At 43.6% G+C, this 22106-nt stretch overlaps 1 protein-coding gene across 1 annotated transcript in view; it reads left to right on the top strand.

Annotated features, from left to right (window-relative positions):
* Nucleotides 1–15863, top strand: part of LOC141134710 (beta-1,3-galactosyltransferase 2-like) — a 41739-nt gene extending 25876 nt beyond the window's left edge. Inside the window, exon 2 of the mRNA XM_073624146.1 lies at nt 14436–15863. Within this exon, the coding sequence (XP_073480247.1) occupies nt 14459–15478 (1020 nt within the window). The 5' untranslated portion in view covers nt 14436–14458 and the 3' untranslated portion in view covers nt 15479–15863. The remainder of the gene's footprint in view (nt 1–14435) is intronic.
* The last annotated feature ends 6243 nt before the right edge of the window (nt 15864–22106 follow it).

Genomic DNA, 22106 nt, shown 5'->3' with positions numbered 1-22106 from the left:
TTACCTCCTACGGAGTTCTAATTACAATACCTATGCACTGAGGTGCCACTCCACCCATTATCCATAATAAGGCTTTGAAAAGTCAGTTTGGTTGTTGAGGACTTCACTGCCTAATGATCAGGTTAGTCCAACTAGGGATGAGCAAATCTGCCTGGGTCCACATCATCAAGGGTTTGGCAAATCTTGAAATTTGGCAAGCCCAAACTTAGAAGTCCCACTGAAGTCTACGGAGGAGGCGAAACATGTTAATAATGTCTGGCCATTTTAAGGGCTAATAGGCAAACTACTATAAAAAAAAAAAAAAAGGGATGAGAAGCTGTTTATTGCTATTGTGGACAGCTACCAATGCAAAAAAGAAAACATTAGAAAAATTCTGTACAGCAAAGAAAGGATCTTTTCAAGGGACTTTGAGGGCAACAGCAAAAGTATACACATTCCATAACCCTGCTCTATACTTAAAGTGCTACTAAACCCACAACAGTAAAATCAGTCTGTATATGCAGTATGCTTGTTATACTCACTGTGGAACCTAAGGGGTAATCTTCCGCATTGTGTAAAAAGGGGTGAGTCTCCTTCCATGAATGCAGGTTGAGGTCAGGACTCTGTGCAGGCCATTTAAATTCCTCCCCCAAACTCGCTTATCCTTGTCTTTATGGACCTTGCTTTGTGCACTGGTTCAAATCATTTGGTGGAGGGGTGATTATGGTGTGGGGTTGTTTTTCAGGGGTTGGGCTTGACCCCTTATTTCTACTGAAGGGAGCTCTTAAGGCGTCAGCATACTAAGATATTTTGGACAATTTCATGATCCCAACTTTGTGGGAACAGTTTGGTGATGGCCCTTCCTGTTCCAACATGACTGCGCATTAGTGCACAAAGCAAGGTCCATAAAGACATGGATGAGTGAGTTTGGGATGAAGAAACTTGACTGTCCTGCACAGAGTCCTGACTTCAACCCGATAGAACACCTTTGTTATGAATTAGAGCAGAGACTGCAAGCCAGCCCTTCTCATCCACATCAGTGCCTGACCTCACAAATGCACTTCTGGAGGAATAGTCAAACATTCCCATAGACACACTCCTAAACCTTGTGGACAGCCTTCCCAGAAGAGTTGAAGCTGTTATAGCTGCAAAGGGTGGGCCAACTCAATATTGAACCCTACGGACATAGATTCGGATGCCATTAAAGTTCATGTGCGTGTAAAGGCAGGTGTCCCAATACTTTTGGTAATATAGTGTATGTATAAAGGGACCTTAAAAAAATCAAAACATTATTAAAAATCCCAACTTAAATATCAATTAAATAAACAGAGTAAATTGATGTCTGGATTGTTATGCCCTTTTTTGGGTTATATTAATTATAAATCCAATTAAAAAATTACAATTCTCAAAGAGATTAAACCATAAAAAAAGGACTCAACTATGTGACTCAAGTGCCAACAATTTAAAAAGACCTTGTCACTTTAACAGGCAAAGTCTAGTAAATACATACTGTATGTTTAGAAATACATAAAAAATAAAAATATATTACAACTAGGCAAGGGGGGAGGGTCCAGAGGTAGAGATAGTCAGCACGGAACATATTCCAGAGGGTAGTATTGGGGGAATTAGTGGTAGGTTGACTAAAGCACATAAACCGGAGGTAAGTATAGTAACAAGTCCTATTTGCAATCTCGGAACACCCAATAAGAGGACAGTATGCGACCGGTCTAAACGACGTGGCATGTTGTTCACCAATGCCAGAAGCCTGGTGGACAAGAGGGAAGAACTAGAGATACCGTTGTACGAGGAGGATTTTGATTTTGTGGGAATTTCATAGACTTGGTTCAACAGCTCTCATGAATGCCTGGCAACCATTCAAGGGTATTCCCTTTATCGCGGGGATAGAGAGGGTAAAAAAGGGGGAGGGGTATGCCTGTATATCAAGAATAATGTACAAGTGAATATGAGAGATGACATCACTAAGGGAGCTAGGGAGGAGGTGGAATCCTTATGGGTAGAGCTCCAAAGGGATGAAACTAAGGGGAAAATAATACTGGGAGTATGCAAGTATGCTATAGGCCCCCTAACCTGAGGGAGGAGGGGGAGACAGACCTCCTATCACAATTTGGATTAGCAGCAAAGATGGGAAGTGTAATCATAATGGGGGATTTTAATTATCCAGACATAGACTGGGCGGAAGGAACCGTGCATTCGTCTAAGGCTCGCCAGTTCCTAAATGTCTTGCAGGACAATTTCATGGGTCAGATGGTAGATGCACCAACTAGAAACAAAGCGTTACTAGACCTACTGATTACCAACAATACAGACCTGATCACGGATGTGGAAATAAGGGGAAATTTAGGAAACAGCGGTCACAGGTCAATTAGCTTCAGTATAAATCACACTAATATTCAAAAGAGCCAACTTCCCTAAACTAGGAACCTTGCTAGAAGATATAAATTGGGATAAAATCTTTGGAACAAAGAACACAGAGAGATTGGTTTGCTTTAAGAGCATATTAAATAAGGGCATTAGCCAATGCATCCCATTGGGTAATAAATTTAAAAGAGGGAACAAAAGTCCTGGATGGCTTAACTCCAATGTAAAAATGCATATAAAAGCAAAGGAGAAGGCCTTCAAAAAAATAAAAGGCTGAGGGATCATCACCAGTAGGGATGAGCTTTGAGTTCGACTCGAACACTGGCTGTTCGCCCGTTCGCTGAACAGCGAACAATTTGGGGTGTTCACGACAAATTCGAAAGCCGCGGAACACCCTTTAAAAGTCTATGGGAGAAATCAAAAGTGCTAATTTTAAAGGCTTATATGCAAGTTATTGTCATAAAAAGTGTTTGGGGACCTGGGTCCTGCCCCAGGGGACAAGGATCAATGCAAAAAAAAGTTTTAAAAACGTCCGTTTTTGCGGGAGCAGTGATTTTAATAATGCTTAAAGTGAAACAATAAAAGTGTAATATTTCTTTAAATTTCGTACCTGGGGGTGTCTATAGTATGCCTGTAAAGGGGCGCATGTTTCCCGTGTTTAGAACAGTCTGACAGCAAAATGACATTTCAAAGGAAAAAAAGTCATTTAAAACTACTCGCGGCTATTAATGAATTGCCGGTCCGACAATACACATAAAAGTTCATTGATAAAAACGCCATGGGAATTCACCACAGGGGAACCCCGAACCACAATTTAAAAAACAAATGATGTGGGGGTCCCCCTAAATTCCATAACAGGCCCTTCAGGTCTGGTATGGATATTAAGGGGAACCCCGGCCAAATGTTTTTTAAAAAAATGGCGTGGGGCCCCCTCAAAATCTTTACCAGACCCTTCAGGTCTGGTATGAATTTTAAGTGGAACCCTTCGCCAAAATTTTTTAAAAAAATGGCGTGGGGTCCCCCTAAAAATCCATACCAGACCCTTATCTGAGCACGCAACCTGGCAGGCCACAGGAAAAGAGGGGGGACAAGAGAGCGCCCCCCCTCCTGAACCGTACCAGGCCACATGCCCTCAACATTGGGAGGGTGCTTTAGGGTAGCACCCCAAAACACCTTGTCCCCATGTTGATGGGGACAAGGGCCTCATCCCCACAACCCTTGCCCAGTGGTTGTGGGGGTCTGCGGGCGGGGGGCTTATCGGAATCTGGAAGTCCCCTTTAACAAGGGGACCCCCAGATCCCGGCCCTCCCCCCTGTGTGAAATGGTAAGGGGGTACTGTACCCCTACCATTTCACAAAAAAACTGTCAAAAATGTTAAAAGTGACAAGAGACAGTTTTTGACAATTCCTTTATTTAAATGCTTCTTCTTTCTTTTATCTTCTCTCTTCCTTCGGTTCCTTCCTCCATCTTCTTCTTCTGGTTCTCCTGGTTCTTCTGGTTCTTCCTCTGGTGTTCTCGTCCTGCATCTTCATCTGCGGCGTCTTCTTATCTTCTTCTCCTCGGGCAGCTCCGCATCCATGATGGCATGGAGGGAGGCTCCCGCTGTGTGATGCTTCTCCTCTTCTGACGGTTCTTAAATAATGGGGGGTGGGGCCATCCGGTGACCCCGCCCCCCTCTGACGCACGGGGACTTGACAGGGACTTCCCTGTGGCATTCCCCATGACGTCAGAGGGGGGTGGGGTCACCAGTTACGTAACTCGCCCATGAAGAGGTTGGCAATACTGGGCAAGAATTTTGCGCCCATTGCCACTTCCCTCTTTTGGGTAAAAAAATTATGACCAAACCAAAAATAGTTGTGCGAAAGGCAGAAGTCTAATGCATTTCTTAAAAATACTTTATGACTGAGTGCCCAATTAACCACTTCAGCCCCGGAAGGATTTACCCCCTTCCTGACCAGAGCACTTTTTACAATTTGGCACTGCGTCATTTTAACTGCCAATTGCGCGGTCATGCAATGCTGTACCCAAACGAAATTTGCGTCCTTTTCTTCCCACAAATAGAGCTTTCTTTTGATGGTATTTGATCACCTCTGCCATTTTTATTTTTTGCGCTATAAACGGAAAAAGACCGAAAATTTTGAAAAAAAATGATATTTTCTACTTTTTGTTATAAAAAAATCCAATAAACTCAATTTTAATCATACATTTAGGCCAAAATGTATTCGGCCACATGTCTTTGGTAAAAAAAATGTCAATAAGTGTATATTTATTGGTTTGCGCAAAAGTTTTAGCGTCTACAAGCTAGGGTACATTTTCTGGAATTTACACAGCTTTTAGTTTATGACTTCCTATGTTATTTCTTGAGGTGCTAAAATGGCAGGGCAGTACAAAACCCCCCCAAATGACCCCATTTTGGAAAGTAGACACAGTGAAAAAAGGGGATGATTAATGCGCTACCCAGAAGAAACAAAACCAGCTGCTACAAACCATGTGACAAAAAAAGTAACAAATATAGAATAAATTGTAGCGCTAAAAACACACATATATTAATGGTGAATAAAAAGTTCAAAGTGCATATAAACATAATGTCCCAAGAAAGAAAGGAATATATAATCCAAAAGGACAACAGTCCGCAGTGAGAATAAATAATCCGTGTATCAATCCTGTCTGCTTCCCAACCGTCAACTTGTATATCATCAACTTTAGCGAATAGATGGAATACGCTTAAAAGAGAGGTTGGATTCTACTGCCATGAGCATAGAATCAATGGAGCTTAATGCCACCCTGGGCAAAGTGGTGAAGTGTTGGAGGCAAGGGTAGAGCCTCTGCAAGGCCGGGACGTCCCCTCTTTATCCATCGAAGTAGAGCCAAAATGGATTCCAAAAAACAAAGTGGTTTCTCAGTTCCCCAGGATATGTGGAAAAAAGAAGGAATGCTTTCACATAGTGTAACTCTGGGTATTTTTATTCATAAAAAACCACAATACATATAAAAAGTGATCACAAAGTAAAAAGCAGTGTATAGGGTCTGTAAAAGCCGGCTTTTTGATTTCACTCCTCACTACCTATCACAGTTTTGAAGGCCATAAAATGCCCAGATGGCACAACCCCCCCCCCAATGACCCCATTTTGGAAAGTAGACACCCCAAGCTATTTGCTGAGAGGCATGTTGAGTCCATGGAATATTTTATATTTTGACACAAGTTGTGGGAAAGTGACAAATTTATTTATTTTTTTTTTTTTTGCACAAAGTTGTCACTAAATGATATATTGCTCACACAGGCCATGGGCATATGTGGAATTGCACCCCGAAATACATTTAGCTGCTTCTCCTGAGTATAGGGATATCACATGTGTGGGACTTTTTGGGAGCCTAGCCGCGTACGGGGCTCCGAAAACCAATCTCTGCCTTCAGGATTTCTAAGGGTGTAAATTTTTGATTTCACTCTTCACTGCCTATCACAGTTTCGGAGGCCATGGAATGCCCAGGTGGCACAACCCCCCCCACCAAATGACCCCATTTTGGAAAGTAGACACCCCAAGCTATTTGCTGAGAGGCATGGTGAGTATTTTGCAGCTCTCATTTGTTTTTGAAAATGAAGAAAGACAAGAAAAAACGTTTTTTTTTCTTTTTTCAATTTTCAAAACTTTGTGACAAAAAGTGAGGTTTGCAAAATACTCACCATACCTCTCAGCAAATGGCTTGGGGTGTCTACTTTCCAAAATAGGGTCATTTGGGGGGATTTGTGCCACCTGGGCATTCCATTGCCTCCGAAACTGTGATAGGCAGTGAAGAGTGAAATAAAAAATTTACGCCCTTAGAAGGCCTGAAGGCGGTGCTTGGTTTTCGGGGTCCCGTACGCGGCTAGGCTCCCAAAAAGTCTCACACATGTGGTATCCCCATACTCAGGAGAAGCAACAGAATGTATTTTGGGATGTAATTTCACATATTCCCATGGCATGTTTGAGCAATATATCATTTAGTGACAACTTTGTGCAAAAAAAAAAAAAAAAAAAAAATTGTATCTTTCCCGCAACTTGTGTCACAATATAAAATATTCCATGGACTCGACATGCCTCTCAGCAAATAGCTTGGGGTGTCTACTTTCCAAAATGGGGTCATTTGGGGGGTTTTTAACTGTCCTGGCATTTTATGCACAACATTTAGAAGCTTATGTCACATATCACCCACTCTTCTACCCACTTGAAGACAAAGCCCTTTCTGACACTTTTTGTTTACATGAAAAAATTATTTTTTTTGCAAGAAAATTACTTTGAACCCCCAAACATTATATATTTTTTTAAAGCAAATGCCCTACAGATTAAAATGGTGGGTGTTTCATTTTTTTTTTTTCACACAGTATTTGCGCAGCGATTTTTCAAACGCATTTTTTGGGGAAAAAACACACTTTTTTAACTTTTAATGCACTAAAACACACTATATTGCCCAAATGTTTGATGAAATAAAAAAGATGATCTTAGGCCGAGTACATGGATACCAAACATGACATGCTTTAAAATTGCGCACAAACGTGCAGTGGCAACAAAATAAATACATTTTTAAAAGCCTTTAAAAGCCTTTACAGGTTACCACTTTAGATTTACAGAGGAGGTCTACTGCTAAATTTCTGCCCTCGATCTGACCTTCGTGGTGATACCTCATATGCATGGTGCAATTGCTGTTTACATTTGACGCCAAACCAACGCTTGCGTTCGCCTTTGCGCGAGAGCAGGGGGGGACAGGGGTGCTTTTTTTTTTTTTTCTTTATTATTTTTTTGCTTTTTTATCTTATTTTTAAACTGTTCCTTTCATTTTTTTTTTTTTTGTAATCATTTTTATTGTTATCTCAGGGAATGTAAATATCCCCTATGATAGCAATAGGTAGTGACAGGTACTCTTTTTTGAAAAAATCTGACCACATCAAGATCGGTGTGATAAAATGCTTTCCCAATTTCCCAATGGCGCTGTTTACATCCTGCGAAATCTAAGTCATGAAATGCTCGTAGCTTCCGGTTTCTTAGGCCATAGAGATGTTTGGAGCCACTCTGGTCTCTGATCAGCTATATGGTCAGCTGGCTGAATCACCGGCTGCATTCTCAGGTTCCCTGTCGAGACAGGAGAGCCAGAGAAAAACACGGAAGACGGTGGGGGGGCATTCCCTCCCACTGCTTGTAAAAGCAGTCTAGAGGCTAATTAGCCACTAGGATTGCTTTTACATGAAAGCCGACCACTGGCTGAAAAGAATTTACCAAGATGATACCTAAACCTGCAGGCATCATTCTGGTATAACCACTCAAAGTCGTGAATGGCGTACCTGAAGACATAAAAATGGTTAACAATAAAACACAGTAAACGGTACAGTATAAAAAATTGCATACATGAAAAGCAAACATGATAAAACATAATAACAATAAAACATTGCAGAATAGAATACAGTAAAAAAGAGCAGAACAATAGAGAGAGAATAGAGAGAGAGAGAACAATAAAACGAAAATTTTTTTTTTTTATTTTATATATATATATTTTTTTTTTTTACACTTTTTTTTGTAACGAACTTTTATAACTGTAACCGGTTCCATGTTCGGGTCTCTCAAAATGCAACGGCATCTTGGGAGACCCTGTGAAAGTGTGCCTAGTTTGTGCAATGCTGTACCCTACGCTAATACTCAACTAGTGAATGGTAGCGTTCAAAACATTCACCAATGCAAAGACCAGGATTGTCAGGACAGGAGGGACAATAATAGCGTGTGTCACGCCTATATCAGCGCTTGCTGCAGACACAACATCTTTTTTTGGGGGGTTCGTTGGGTAGGGGTACTCGGGAGGACATAAAGAAAATGCCTTTCATGCAGCCGACTGCATTTGATTGGGGATGTGAATGGGGGAAGTACGGGCGCTGCAGAAGTGGAGGGTTCCCAATTAGGATTGGCGAATGCTGCAGGAAGGGCACTATGGGCACGACGGGCCTGTGTTTGTCTTCTTGGTGGCAGCGGGACACTACTTGTGCTTGTTACCTCACCAGCTTGAACTGCACTTATGGGACTCGCCACGTCACCAAGTGTTACTGCAGTGCTGGTTTGACTACGACCGGGGTGTACTAGGCCGCTGGTGCTTGCCAGTTCACCAAAACGCTACCAAAAAAACTGTTAGCGATCGCAGGGATCAGGCCTGATCCCTCCGCTGCAGTTATGTGTTTAGTGTTTTGTAAGTGACAGTGATCGATCGATACTGCACGTGGGCTGGGCTGGGCCGGGCGGAGGGGCAAAACGCAGGTGCTAGCAGGTATCTGGGCTGATCCCGCTAACACTGCATTTTTGGGAACCCTAAACTGCTGGGGACGCTAGTATAGATTTGATCGGATCAGATATTGATCCGTTCAGATACTACACCACTAAGGGAGGTGTACGGTGCGTGCGTGGGTGTTAGCGGTACTGGCGCTAACCTGACGCTGCCTGGGGCTGTTGCTTGCCAGTTCACCAAAACGCTACCAAAAAAACTGTTTTCGATCGCAGGGATCACGCCTGACTCTGCGAACGCTGCAGTTATGCGTTTAGTGTTTTGTAAGTGACAGTGATCGATCGATACTGCACTTGGGTGGGCTGGGCTGGGCCGAGGGGCAAAACGCAGGTGCTAGCAGGTATCTGGACTGATCCCGCTAACACTGCGTTTTTGGGAACCCTAAACTGCTGGGGACGCTAGTATAGATCTGATCGGATCAGATATTGATCCGTTCAGATACTATACCACTAAGGGAGGTGTATGCTGCGTGCGTGGGTGTTAGCGGTACTGGCGCTAATCTGACGCTGCCTGGGGCGACGCATATCACCGCCGGGCGATCAGGGGGCTAAACCTTTATTCGGTAATAAACGGCGGGTGCCCTGACACTATAAAAAATAAACGAACTAACCAGCGTCACCTGTAACAGTTATACGGTGATCAGTGGTGAAAGGGTTAACTAGGGGGCAATCAAGGGGTTAAAACAATTATTGGGTAGTATATGGGGGTCCCTGACACTATAAAACACTGACGGCGAACTTATATATTTACCTCCCTAACTAGCGTCACCAGCGACACTAATACAGCGATCAGAAATATGATCGCTTAGCGACACTGGCGACGGGGGGTGATCAAGGGGTTAAAACTTTATTGGAGGGGGTTAGGGGGGTATCCTAGACCTAAAGGGGGCTAACCCTAACTGCCCTACCACACTAACTCTCACAAAATGACACCATGCAGTAATCAGAAAAAAAAAAAAAAAACTGCTTGGTGTCAGTGTGACGGGGGGAGGGGTGATCGGGGGGGATCGGCGGGTGATCGGGGGGGTGATCGGGGGTGTATTGTGTGCCTGGCATGTTCTACTGTGTGTGTGTGTGTTGGTGTACTCACATTCCAGTCTTCTCTCCTCGGCGCCAGAACGGAAAATGCCGAGCCGAGGAGAGATGACATCATTTCCTCTGCCTCTGTGTACAATACAGAGGCAGGGAAATGATCCCATTGGCCAGGAGCGATCGTGAGGGGGGGGCCACGAATGGATGGGGGTGTGATCGGACCCCCCACACGCGGGCAGACAAGGACGTACCTTTAAGCCCTTTTGCCTGCCCGTGCCATTCTGCCGACGTACATCGTCGTGCGGCAGTCGGCAACTGATTAAGGGCCAACAAAGCATCCTCATGTTGGATAACCGTGTATAAACTGGTCACATCAAATGTAACCAGATATACTTCATCTTTTCCCGTGAGGATAATCTCTTGTAATTCCTGCAGTAAACTTTTTGCGTCTTTCAAATAGGCTTTCGTAGCCATATCACTTTTTTGTAAAAAGGTGTCCGGGTATTGCCCAAGCCTCGATGTCACTGTCACTGATTTTGGTGAAAGGTGCACTCATCAATTATCAGCTTTAAACTCCATCTGTGTACACTAGAGACTGTTTTTTCTCACCATTATCCACATACAGCGATCAGTCCTATAAAAATGCCCTGATTACAGTAAAAATGTCACTGGCAGGGAAGGGGTTGACCACTAGGGGACAATCAAGGGGTTAATTGTGTTCCCTCTCTGTGTTCTAACTGAAGGGGGGATGGGACTGTCTAGGGGAGATGACAGATCGCTGTTCATACTTTGTATGAACAGACGATTGGTCACTTCTCCCCTCAGAGAACCGGAAACTGTGTGTTTACACACACAGATCCCAGTTCCCGGTGTCTCAGCAGTGATCACGGGAGACCGGCAGTGATCGCGACCGCCAGGCACTCACATCAGCTCCGGCGGCGTGCACACCTAGTGGCCACAGGGCGAAGCGACCATACATAACATTGTTTCGCCCAGCCGTGCCATTCTGCCACAGTAAATCTGTGGTGGCTGGTCGGCAAATGGTTAATAAGTCACTGGGACCAGATGGCTTGAACCCGAGGGTCCTTAGGGAACTCAGTCAAGTAATCGCCAGACCATTGTAAATAATTTTTACTGACAGTCTACTGACTGGAATGGTACCAGCTGATTGGAGAAAAGCCAATGTAGCACCAATATTTAAAAAAGGGCCAAAATACATCCCTGGGAATTACAGACCAACATCAATAGTATGCAAGCTCTTGGAGAGGTGATAAGGGACTATATACAAGATTTTAGTAATGAAAGCGATATCATTAGCAGTAATCAGCATGGATTCATGAAGAATCGTTCTTGCCAAACCAATCTATTAACCTTCTATGAGGAGGTGAGCAGCCATCTAGATAAAGGAAGGCCCGAAGACGTAGTGTATCTGGATTTTACAAAAGCATTTGACACAGTTCCCCATAAACATTTACTGTACAAAGTAAGGTCCGTTGGCATGGACCATAGGGTGAGTACCTGGATTGAAAACTGGCTACAAGGGCGAGTTCAGAGGGTGGTGATAAATGGGGAGTACTCGGAATGGTCAGGGGTGGGTAGTGGGGTTCCCCAGGGTTCTGTGCTGGGACCAATCCTATTTAATTTTTTCATAAACGACCTGGAAGATGGGGTAAACAGTTCTATCTCTGTATTTGTGGACGATACTAAGCTAAGCAGGGCAATAACTTCTACGCAGGATGTGAAAACCTTGCAAGAAGATCTGAACAAATTAATGGGGTGGGTAACTACATGGCAAATGAGGTTTAATGTGCAAAATGTAAAATAATGCATTTGGGTGGCAAAAATTTGAATGCAATCTACTCACTGGGGGGAGAACCTCTGGGGGAATCTAGGATGGAAAAGGACCTGGGGGTCCTAGTAGATGATAGGCTCAGCAATGGCATGCAATGCCAAGCTTCTGCTAACAAAGCAAACAAAATATTGGCATGCATTAAAAAAAGGGATTAACTCCAGAGATAAAGCGATAATTCTCCCACTCTACAAGACTCTGGACTGGCCGCATCTAGAGTATGCTGTCCAGTTCTGGGCACCAGTCCTCAGGAAGGATGTACTGGAAATGGAGCGAGTACAAAGAAGGACAACAAAGCTAATAAAGGGTCTGGAGGATATTAGTTATGAAGAAAGGTTGCGAGCACTGAACTTATTCTCTCTGGAGAAGAGACGCTTGAGAGGGCATATGATTTCAATTTACAAATACCGTACTGGTGACCCTACAAAAGGGATAAAACTTCCGCGGAAGGGAGTTTAACCACTTGCTGCCCGCCCGCCGTCATATAACGGCGGGACGGTGCAGCTGTTGTTCTGGGCCACCGTCACATGACGGCGCAGCCTTCCAGGCAGCCCAGGGGGCGTTCGTGCGCCCGCCGCATCGCTCGGGTCCCAGTGCGCGTGCCCGGCGGCCGCGATTGCCCGGTAACCGAGCAGGACCGTGGATCTGTGTGTGTAAACACACAGATCCACGTCCTGTCAGATGGGAGGAGACCGATGGTGTGTTCCTTGTACAGAGGAACACCGATCGGTCTCCTCCCCTTGTGAATCCCCTCCCCCCACAGTTAGAATCACTCCCTAGCAACACATTAACCCCTACAGCGCCCCCTCCTAGTTAACCCCTTCATTGCCAGTCACATTTATATAGTAATCAATGCATTTTTATAGCACGGATCGCTGTATAAATGTGAATGGTCCCAAAAATGTGTCAAAATTGTCCGATGTGTCCGCCGCAATATCGCAGTCACGATAAAAATCGCAGATCGCCGCCATTACTAGTAAAAAAAAAAAATATATAATAAAAATGCCATAAATCTATCCCCTTATTTTGTACACGCTATAACTTTTTCGCAAACCAATAAATATACGCTTATTGCGATATTTTTTACCAAAAATATGTAGAAGAATACGTATCCGCCTAAACTGAGGAAAAAATTTGTTTAAAAAAAAAAAAATTTGGATACTTATTATAGCAAAAAGTAAAAAATATTGTGTTTTTTTCAAACTTGTCACTCTTGTTTTGTTTGGCTTGGGCAGGAAGGGGGTGAAAATGCCCTGTATGGAAGTAGTTAATAAGACACGTGGCCACTCACTAAAATTAGAAAAAAAGAGGTTTAACCTTAAACTGAGTTGAGGTTTCTTTACTGTAAGAGCGGCAAGGATGTGGAATTCCCTTCCACAGGCAGTGGTTTCAGCGGGGAGAATCGATAGTTTCAAAAAACTATTAGATAAGCACTTGAATGCAAGATGTGAGATGCTGACTCGGTTAAATTGATGATAGGCAACTCCTATCCTCATATTGATTAGTGGTTCCAAATTAATAATAAGTACTGCAGTAGGGAACAGACACAAAAGATACGCTCAGCATCTTTCCAAATAACTGTTCTGCTTTATTATGACGCAATTGAAGGTTTTTATGCACATGATTACGTAGGTATCACATTAATATTACAATTGTACGTTTATGGTAACAAGGGGCGTTACACAGGCAGGCTAATTCTAATCAGGACTCAAAAGAATATAAACATTTACTGAAAACATTATTAGTGCTGTGTGCACAGTGAGGGCAGTGTGCAATACATACAAAATACAATACAATTATATACAGAACGTACAAATTTCCATTACAACCACAACATACAGGGATATACAATGTAATACTGACATATAATACTGACATATAATCACACACATAGGTTAGACTTGATGGACTTGTGTCTTTTTTTCAACCTCACCTACTATGTAACTGGATCAACTGTGGGTATAGGATTGTATAGTTTTTTTTTTCCCCTTTTATTGGTTGAACTAGACAGACTTGTACTTTTTTTTCAACCAGACTAATTATGTACCGTATATACTTGAGTATAAGCCAACTTTTTCAGCATATTTTTTTATGCTGAAAAAACCCCCTCGGCTTATACTCGAGTGAGGGTCTCGAGTGGTGGTGCAGCCTCACTGTGCCCTCACTGTGCCCATCTGAAGCTGTACCTTTGATAACCAAAACAGTGGGTGTCTCCCACTGTGTCATGCAGTCTGTTCGGCGGCCATCCACTGTAACAAAGCCCCGCCTCCTCCTCGTCCATGATAGAAGGAACACTGAACACTGATACAATGCTGGGAATCATTGTTCCATCCATCACGGACAAGGAGGAGGCGGGGCTTTGTTACAGTGGACGGCCACCGAACAGACTGCATGACACAGTGGGAGACACCCGCTGTTTTGGTTATCAAAGGTACAGCTGCAGATGGGCACAGTGAGGCTGCAGATGGGCACAGCGAGGCTGCAGATGGGCACAATGAGGCTGCAAATGGGCACAGTGAGGCTGCAGATAGGCATAGTGAGGCTGCAGATTGGCACTGATGATACAAGTGGGCACAGTGAGGCTGCGGATGGGCACAGTGAGGCTGCAGATGTGCACAGTGAGGCTGCAGATGGACACAATGAGGCTGTAAATGGGCACAGTGAGGCTGCAGATGGGCACTGATGATACAAGTGGGCACAGTGAGGCAGCGGATGGGCACAGTGAGGCTGCAGATGGGCACAGTGAGGCTGCAGATGGATACTGATGTTACAGGTGGGCACAGTGAGGCTGCAGATGTGCATTGTTTACGCTGCATTTTCCACCGTAGGCTTATACTTAAGTCAATAAGTTTTCCCAGTTTTTTGTGGTAAAATTAGGTGCCTCTCTTATCTTTGTGCAGAGGTTCCGGTGGGATTCAGCTCAATGGAACGACGCTGTGTGGCGAGGATTTCTAGTTCCCTTCTGTTCACATTGATATTTGCATCTGGATACCTGTACTTTGAAAATGAAGAATGGCTCAATAAAAGATTGATGATGTTTTGGGGGCATTTAAGTGACCAGGGAATCCCTCCTCCTGTAAACAACCTGATCTATCCAGGCTTCCAACACCCTCTGGCCCCCCCTTACCCTTACCCATACAAGTTCCTCATCAACCAGGAGAAGAAGTGCAGAGACCGGAACCCCTTTCTAGTCATGATGGTAATTAGTAGGTCTCATAATATCAATACTAGGCATGTCATTCGAGAAACCTGGGGCAATGAGAGTAATTACAATGTTGACGTGGTGAGGATCTTTTTGGTTGGTCTTCCAAATTTCGTTGTGAACAGAACCCAGAGGATGCTGGAGGAGGAAAGTGAAGCCTTTGGGGATATTGTCCAACAAGACTTCATGGACACGTACTATAATCTTACTTTAAAAACCTTAATGGGCATGGAATGGGTTACTAAATTCTGCCCCACAGCCAGCTACGTGTTGAAAATAGATGATGACATGTTCCTCAATGTAGACTACCTTGTCGACCAGCTTCTTCGCCCAGAATTTCCAGTCCGTACCAACTATTTCACAGGGCACATATGGAAAAATGCAGGACCACTGAGGGGTAAAGAACACAAATGGTATGTCCCTAAGGAAGTCTACCCCAATGACACCTACCCACCCTACTGCTCTGGACCTGGCTATGTCTTTTCTGCAGACATGGCAAAAAAAATATATGATATAGCACAGGTGATTCGAGTCATACCCATGGAAGATGCTTTTATGGGAATTTGCCTTTATGAACTCCATATTGCACCCACTGCATCCCCTCAAGGTATATTCAATGAACACCGGATAAATTATAATCGTTGTCAATTTAACAAGCTCATTACAGTCCACCATTATGGGGTTACTGAGCTGAGGACAGTATGGGCAGATTTTTGGACTAACAAAACTTTAGAATGCTGATAAAAGGCATTTAAATATTTTACAACACAGGGACACAAGAGTGCTAGACTTTACAGTATCCTGTATGCACACCAATTTTGGTTCACTAGGTAGCACCCAACTGTTAGGATTTCCTCTGTAAAAGGACCTAAAAAAATTAAAGAGACCCTGCCTTAAAAAAAAAAAAAAAAAAAAAAAGCTTGTTAACAATATGTATAGTAGGTATAAATCATTTAAATACCTACAAAAGTAACTAAGGAAATGATATATATCTTTAATTTAGGTTTACGTGAACCCAATGTTTATTATTTGAAATTTTATGATATTTACCTATATAAACCCTACTGTAAAACAATGAGCTTACTTTATAGATCCTTGTAAACTTACTTTATGTATCTTTATAACATTGTATACTCAATAAACTTCTTTTGACAAGGAAAAAAAAAAAAAGATTTATACTTACTTTTCTGGGGGGGGGGGGGGTCCTAATCGCAAGCGGTTTCCTCCACCGCTCTTGTGTGATCCCAGTATAGAATTGCAGGAAAGCGCCATCTTAGGCTGGATACACACTATGCAATTTTATGTCGATTTTTAATCAGGCAGGCCCTTGCCCTACATAGTTTTGGTAAATCTAAAGGAAATCAGACAGCAAAAGTTGTACAGTGTTGTAGAGCTGCACGATTAATCATCAAGAATCGTTATTGCAATTTTTTCCCTGTTGCGATCTTGACAAAAGTGTTTCACGATTCTGTCTATGCAAAGAATTCTCTCTGCTCTTCCGAAGCCACAGCCTTCAAAAGAAAGGAAGAGAAAATCCGGGTAGTCTGCCAAGAATCACAACATTCTTTAGCAGTGGAACTAAGTATAAACATTGTAACAATTTGTCAAAGGAATAGACTTTGTGTGTAAATGAAGAAAGTTTAACCACTTAAACACTAAACCTTTTTCTGCCATTTGTTGGTTTCAAGTTATAATCTTTTTTTTTTTTGCTAGAAAATTACTTAGAACCTCCAAACATTATATATATATATTTTTTAGTAGAGACCCTAGAGAATAAAATGGTGGTTGTTGCAATATTTTATGTCACACTGTATTTGCACAGCGGTCTTTCAAATGCAATTTTCTGGGAAAAAATTACTTTAATGAATTAAAAAAAAAATACTAACCAGTAAAGTTAGCCCAGTTTTTTTGTATAATGTAAAAGATTTTATGTAGCGAGAATCGTGATCTTTTTATTCTAAGCAAAAAAATTGTGATTCTCATTTTGAATCGTGCAGCTCGTGCAGAGTGTGTATGGGGTCTAAGAAGTGCAGCAATGGGCAAACAAACAGTTTATTTAAAAATGTTATGTTATCACAACTCACAAGTTAAAAGTACATAATATGCAGTATATACTGTATATATGGCTGTGTTGAAGCAGAAGTAAACTCTCCCCCCTCCTATGCTGCTTTTCAATTAGGGTCCTTTCACACTGGGGCGGGGGCGTTGTCGGCGGTAAAGTGCCGCTATTGTAAGCGGCGCTTTACCGTTGGTATTCGGCCGCTAGCGGGGCGGTTTTACTCCCCGCTAGCGGCCGAGAAAGGATTAAAACCACCGCAAAGCGCCTCTGCAGAGGCGCTTTGCCGGCGGTATAGCCACGCCGTCCCATTGATTTCAATGGGCAGGAGTGGTGAAGGAGCGGTATACACTCCGCTCCTTCACCGCTCCGAAGATGCTGCTAGCAGGACTTTTTTTCCCGTCCTGCTAGCGCACCGCTCCAGTGTGAAAGCCCTCTGGGCTTTCACACTGGAATTAAAGCAGCGGCACTTTTGGGTCGGTTTGCAGGCGCTATTATTAGCGCAATAGCGCCTGCAAACCGCCCCAGTGTGAAAGGACCCTTAAACCAATATATATATTAGCCCCAATCGCATGTTCCTTACTGTGTTTAAGTTGTTTATACATTTATTCGTCCCGGGATAAGCCAGTGCCATATTAAGTGTTGTTTTCCGCGTCTATAGTGGAAAATACTTCCGCCCCTCTATGTAGTCCTTGCTATAATCTCACGCATGTGCGATAGTTTTTCAGCCAAGCCTCCTTCTAGTTCCCGAGGTTGAGAATGTAGTCTCGTGGTATTGGAGTGCAGTGCTCACTGCTTAAAGGACTGACAACACAAAGAGCGTGCTTTGAATCGTGGGAGAGATGTGCATGCACCAGTGACGTCATTACAGATAACGGGATGGATTACAAGCAAACTAAGCAAGTAAGGTGACATCTGAGTACAGCGGTTAATAATGCTTTTAATGCTGATTTATATGTGCTAAAGTGATGGGAGAGAGTTTACTTCAACTTTAAGTTAATGCCAAATATGTAAGGCCTTAAAATCGCATGTTTGCAAAACCGTGAAAAACTATGATTGCCAAATTTGCAAATAGGTGACACATTAAAAACCTTTACAGCTCATAAGATTATAGATAGACCTACAGTAAATGATAGCCCAAAAATTATTTTAATTTGTGTCGCACACTTTTAAGTACGTTCATCATAGCTGCACGTATTTGTTTGTTTGTGTGTGTGCGCACGTGCAGGGAGTATTTTTAATCATTTCTATTTATTCCAATATACAGTATTTAACCATTTTTTTTTTTTATTTGACAAGCGACTTTTACCCTTTATAGAGACATAAGAGATGTCCCTGATCTACTGGTTACCTGGCCACTGATAACTCCTTCAGCCTAGAGATTATTCACTAATCTTCCACTACTCCCCACCCCGAACCTCCCTGAAATGATAAAAAATGTTCGCAGCTGTTATTACTACTATTTTAACCATTTAAATTCAATGACGCAAAGCATACCTCCCAACATTTTCAGATGGGAATGAGGGACACCTACTAGCAAATGTATGTAGGCATAAAACACGCCCCCTGCCACACCCCCTTAAAGAAGAATTAACCCCAAAAAAAGGTTAATTAAATCCACAAGAGCTATGCACAAAGTATAAGCCCTTGCCAATTAGAGGTTAAACCAAGCTGGCCATTCTTTCTTCATTGTAAATGAAGAGCCAATCCACTAGCCCAGGCTTGAAAAGGGCAGTCTACTTTTCAGCTGATTAATCTTCTCTCCCAGGCCAACACAATTCCACCCATCACAAGTGGGATGGCCGCCCAGGCACACTTTGCACATTCATAACATGCGCGGTATTTTGATTACTTTGCATCATTTATGTATTCTTTTCCAATTAATAAATTATCGTTGAATTTATTGCACTATATTTACGAATATTATTGCTGCTCTTTAAAATGAAATGTATCCTGCTTTCTTATCTCATTACAGTCAAGACTAAAAAACACATAACACAGATGCACAGAATGCATTTCTGGGGGGATTCCTCTCTCCTCGGTTCGTGGCTGAGGAAAGGGGAATCCTCCCAGAAACACATTTTATTACAGTCACACCCCATCAGAAGATGACATCCCAGAGGGCGGGCTTCACAAGCGTCAGCGCCAGAGCGGGCTTCTGTCAGCGGGTACCAGCATGACAGCAGTGCGGCTTACTTTGCAGCCTTGCCAGACAGTTCACCATCAGTGTGGTATTTTTATTACTCTGCATAATTTGTTTTTAAATTAAAAATGCATTACTGTTGAATTTATTGTCTTATATTTATTTTCACAAATATTATCGTTGCTCCTTTAAATGAAATGTATCCTGAATTCCTATATTATTACGGTCAAGACTAAAAAACATTGCATAGATGCATAAAACACTTTTTTGGGGGGATTATCCTCGCTTCAGCCCGAGGAGAGGGGAATCCCCCCAGAAATGCATTGTTATGGGCACATGCCATCAAAAGACGACATCCCTGGAGGCGGGCTTTACAAGTGTCAGCGCCAGAACCGGCTTCTGTCAGCTGCTTACTCCACAGCCTGGCCGGGCAGTTCACCATCGGATCAGCTGGATGACAGGAGCAGTCCGGGGGGTACAGCGGGACATTGTCTCATTATAACTGCAGCCTCTGAAACTGTCTTTTTGTGAGTGCCTTTGCTATTTGTTCAATGTTCAATAAACACCTATTGTTTTTACTAAACCAAGATCCTTTGCGCTGATTACTCTTTGTTTTAGTTTTGTCTGTTAATGTAAAGGTCACTGGCTTCCAATGTAAATGTGACCTTTCCTGCTGACTACCAATATGAGGCCCAGTTCACACTTGTGCGATGCGAGAACACCACGAATCCACTGCGGGTTCCCGCATCGCACCGACTCGCATGTCAGTTCACACTGCCACATGCGAATCGCTGGGGAGTGTCAATACATTGCTAACAACACCCCCAGTTCAGCTTGCATATCGCACTGTGAACTGACAGTTCGGACATGAATCGGATCGCATATGTGTGAGCACACATGCGATCCGATTCTGGTCCGAACAGAAAAAAGGGTCCTGTGCGTGTTTGGACCAAATATGGTGCGATATCAGCCATACTATCTGTATGGATGATATCGCACCGCATAGACATCGCATGTAATGTGAACAGCAGTGCGCTGCGAATTACATGCGATGTCTGGCATCGCACAAGTGTGAACCGGGCCTAAAGAAGATATTTTCGCTGACTACCAATACTTACCTCCCAACTGTCTCTGATTTCGAGGGACTGTCCCTGATTTGGAACAAAGTCCCTCTGTCCCTCTTTCCTCCTCATTTGGCCCTCATTTTGGTCTGATCTATATAGTATATAAGATGCACTTTTTATCTTTCAAAAAGTTTTTCCCGGTGCTAAACCTTTCATACAATTTCTAAATTGCTGCATCTGTAAATTTCAAAAGCCAATATAAAGTGATAGTAGTGGTAAGAAAAAAGCACTCATGGGCTTAACTAATCATTTATTTGTATAATTCTCCTCTAAAGGGGTGTAGCAGGGGGTGTGTCCTATGCCTACATACTTTTGCTAAAAGGTGTCCCTCGTTCCCATCTCAAAAAGTTGGGAGATATGCCAATATAAGGAAGACATTTTTGTTGACTGCCGATGTAAGGCCCCTTTCACACAGGCACCTTTCTGAAGCGGATCCGCTTGCTCGGCAGGGGATCTCTCTGCTGATCCCTGCTGAGCAGGGGGATGACAGGCAGTGTTACCAACCTTCCGAGGCAAAATTTACTGGCAGGATACCAAAAATTTACAAACGGCACAAATTTTTTACTGGCACTGCAAAAAAGTACCTATAATTACAGTTTTCAGTGCTAAACAGTGCAAATATGAATATTTAAACTATAAACATATATCTAGTGCTATTAGCAATGTGTTTAAGTTTAACAAAAGTAAAAAACATATTTCTGCATTGACACGAAGGTCAGGTTACTATAACCCGGCCAGCACAGAGTTCCCCCTTACATCAGAGTCTGCAGGATTCCCTCTTGCAGTGAAATGAAACTCTTATGTAAAGGGAAATGCTGCAAATCATGATCTAAGGTGGAACTCTGATGTAGAGGGGGGCTCTGGTGACCAGAGACCACCTTATATCAGAGTCCACTTTGTTCTCTTTACATCAGAGTTCCCAATTACATCAGGATCCTCAGATTGAGTTCCTTGTTGCACTGTAAGGGGGAATCCTGCAGACTCTGATGTAAAGGGGAACGCCAGGAACTCTGATGTGGGGCGCACTCTGGTGACAAGAGACCACCTTCCATACAGTGAATACACTAAGGTAAGGGGGTTTACTAATATAGGGGGGAAACCTTTATATCGGTGCCCCCTTACATCAGTGACTCCCCCTCAGATTGGCCTGGCGGCGCTGTCACTGACCTCCTCTCAGGTGCACCGTGCAGGGCTCAGTCAAATGGCTCCAGCTTGGTGGCTCTGGGTTTTATTCTACAAGAGACGGTCAGAGACTGCGGACATGCTACAGGAGACGGTCAGAGACTGCAGACATGCTACAGGAGACGGTCATAGACTGCGGACATGCTACAGGAGACGGTCATAGGCTGCGGACATGCTACAGGAGATGGTCATAGGCTGCGGACATGCTACAGGAGACGGTCATAGGCTGCGGACATGCTACAGGAGACGGTCATAGACTGCGGACATGCTACAGGAGACGGTCATAGGCTGCGGACATGCTACAGGAGACGGTCATAGGCTGCGGACATGCTACAGGAGACGGTCATAGGCTGCGGACATGCTACAGGAGACGGTCATAGGCTGCGGACATGCTACAGGAGACGGTCATAGGCTGCGGACATGCTACAGGAGACGGTCATAGGCTGCGGACATGCTACAGGAGACGGTCATAGGCTGCGGACATGCTACAGGAGACGGTCATAGGCTGCGGACATGCTACAGGAGACGGTCATAGGCTGCGGACATGCTACAGGAGACGGTCATAGGCTGCGGACATGCTACAGGAGACGGTCATAGGCTGCGGACATGCTACAGGAGACGGTCATAGGCTGCGGACATGCTACAGGAGACGGTCATAGGCTGCGGACATAGTACAGGAGACGGTCATAGGCTGCGGACATGGTACAGAAGACGGTCATAGGCTGCGGACATGCTACAGGAGACGGTCATAGGCTGCGGACATGCTACAGGAGACGGTCATAGGCTGCGGACATGCTACAGGAGACGGTCATAGGCTGCGGACATGCTACAGGAGACGGTCATAGGCTGCGGACATGCTACAGG

Source organism: Aquarana catesbeiana, linkage group LG03 (assembly GCF_042186555.1).
Source record: "Aquarana catesbeiana isolate 2022-GZ linkage group LG03, ASM4218655v1, whole genome shotgun sequence".
NCBI lineage: Eukaryota > Metazoa > Chordata > Amphibia > Anura > Ranidae > Aquarana > Aquarana catesbeiana.
The sequence above is the reverse complement of the archived record's forward strand: the minus strand, read 5'-3'. Positions and strand labels throughout refer to the sequence as shown.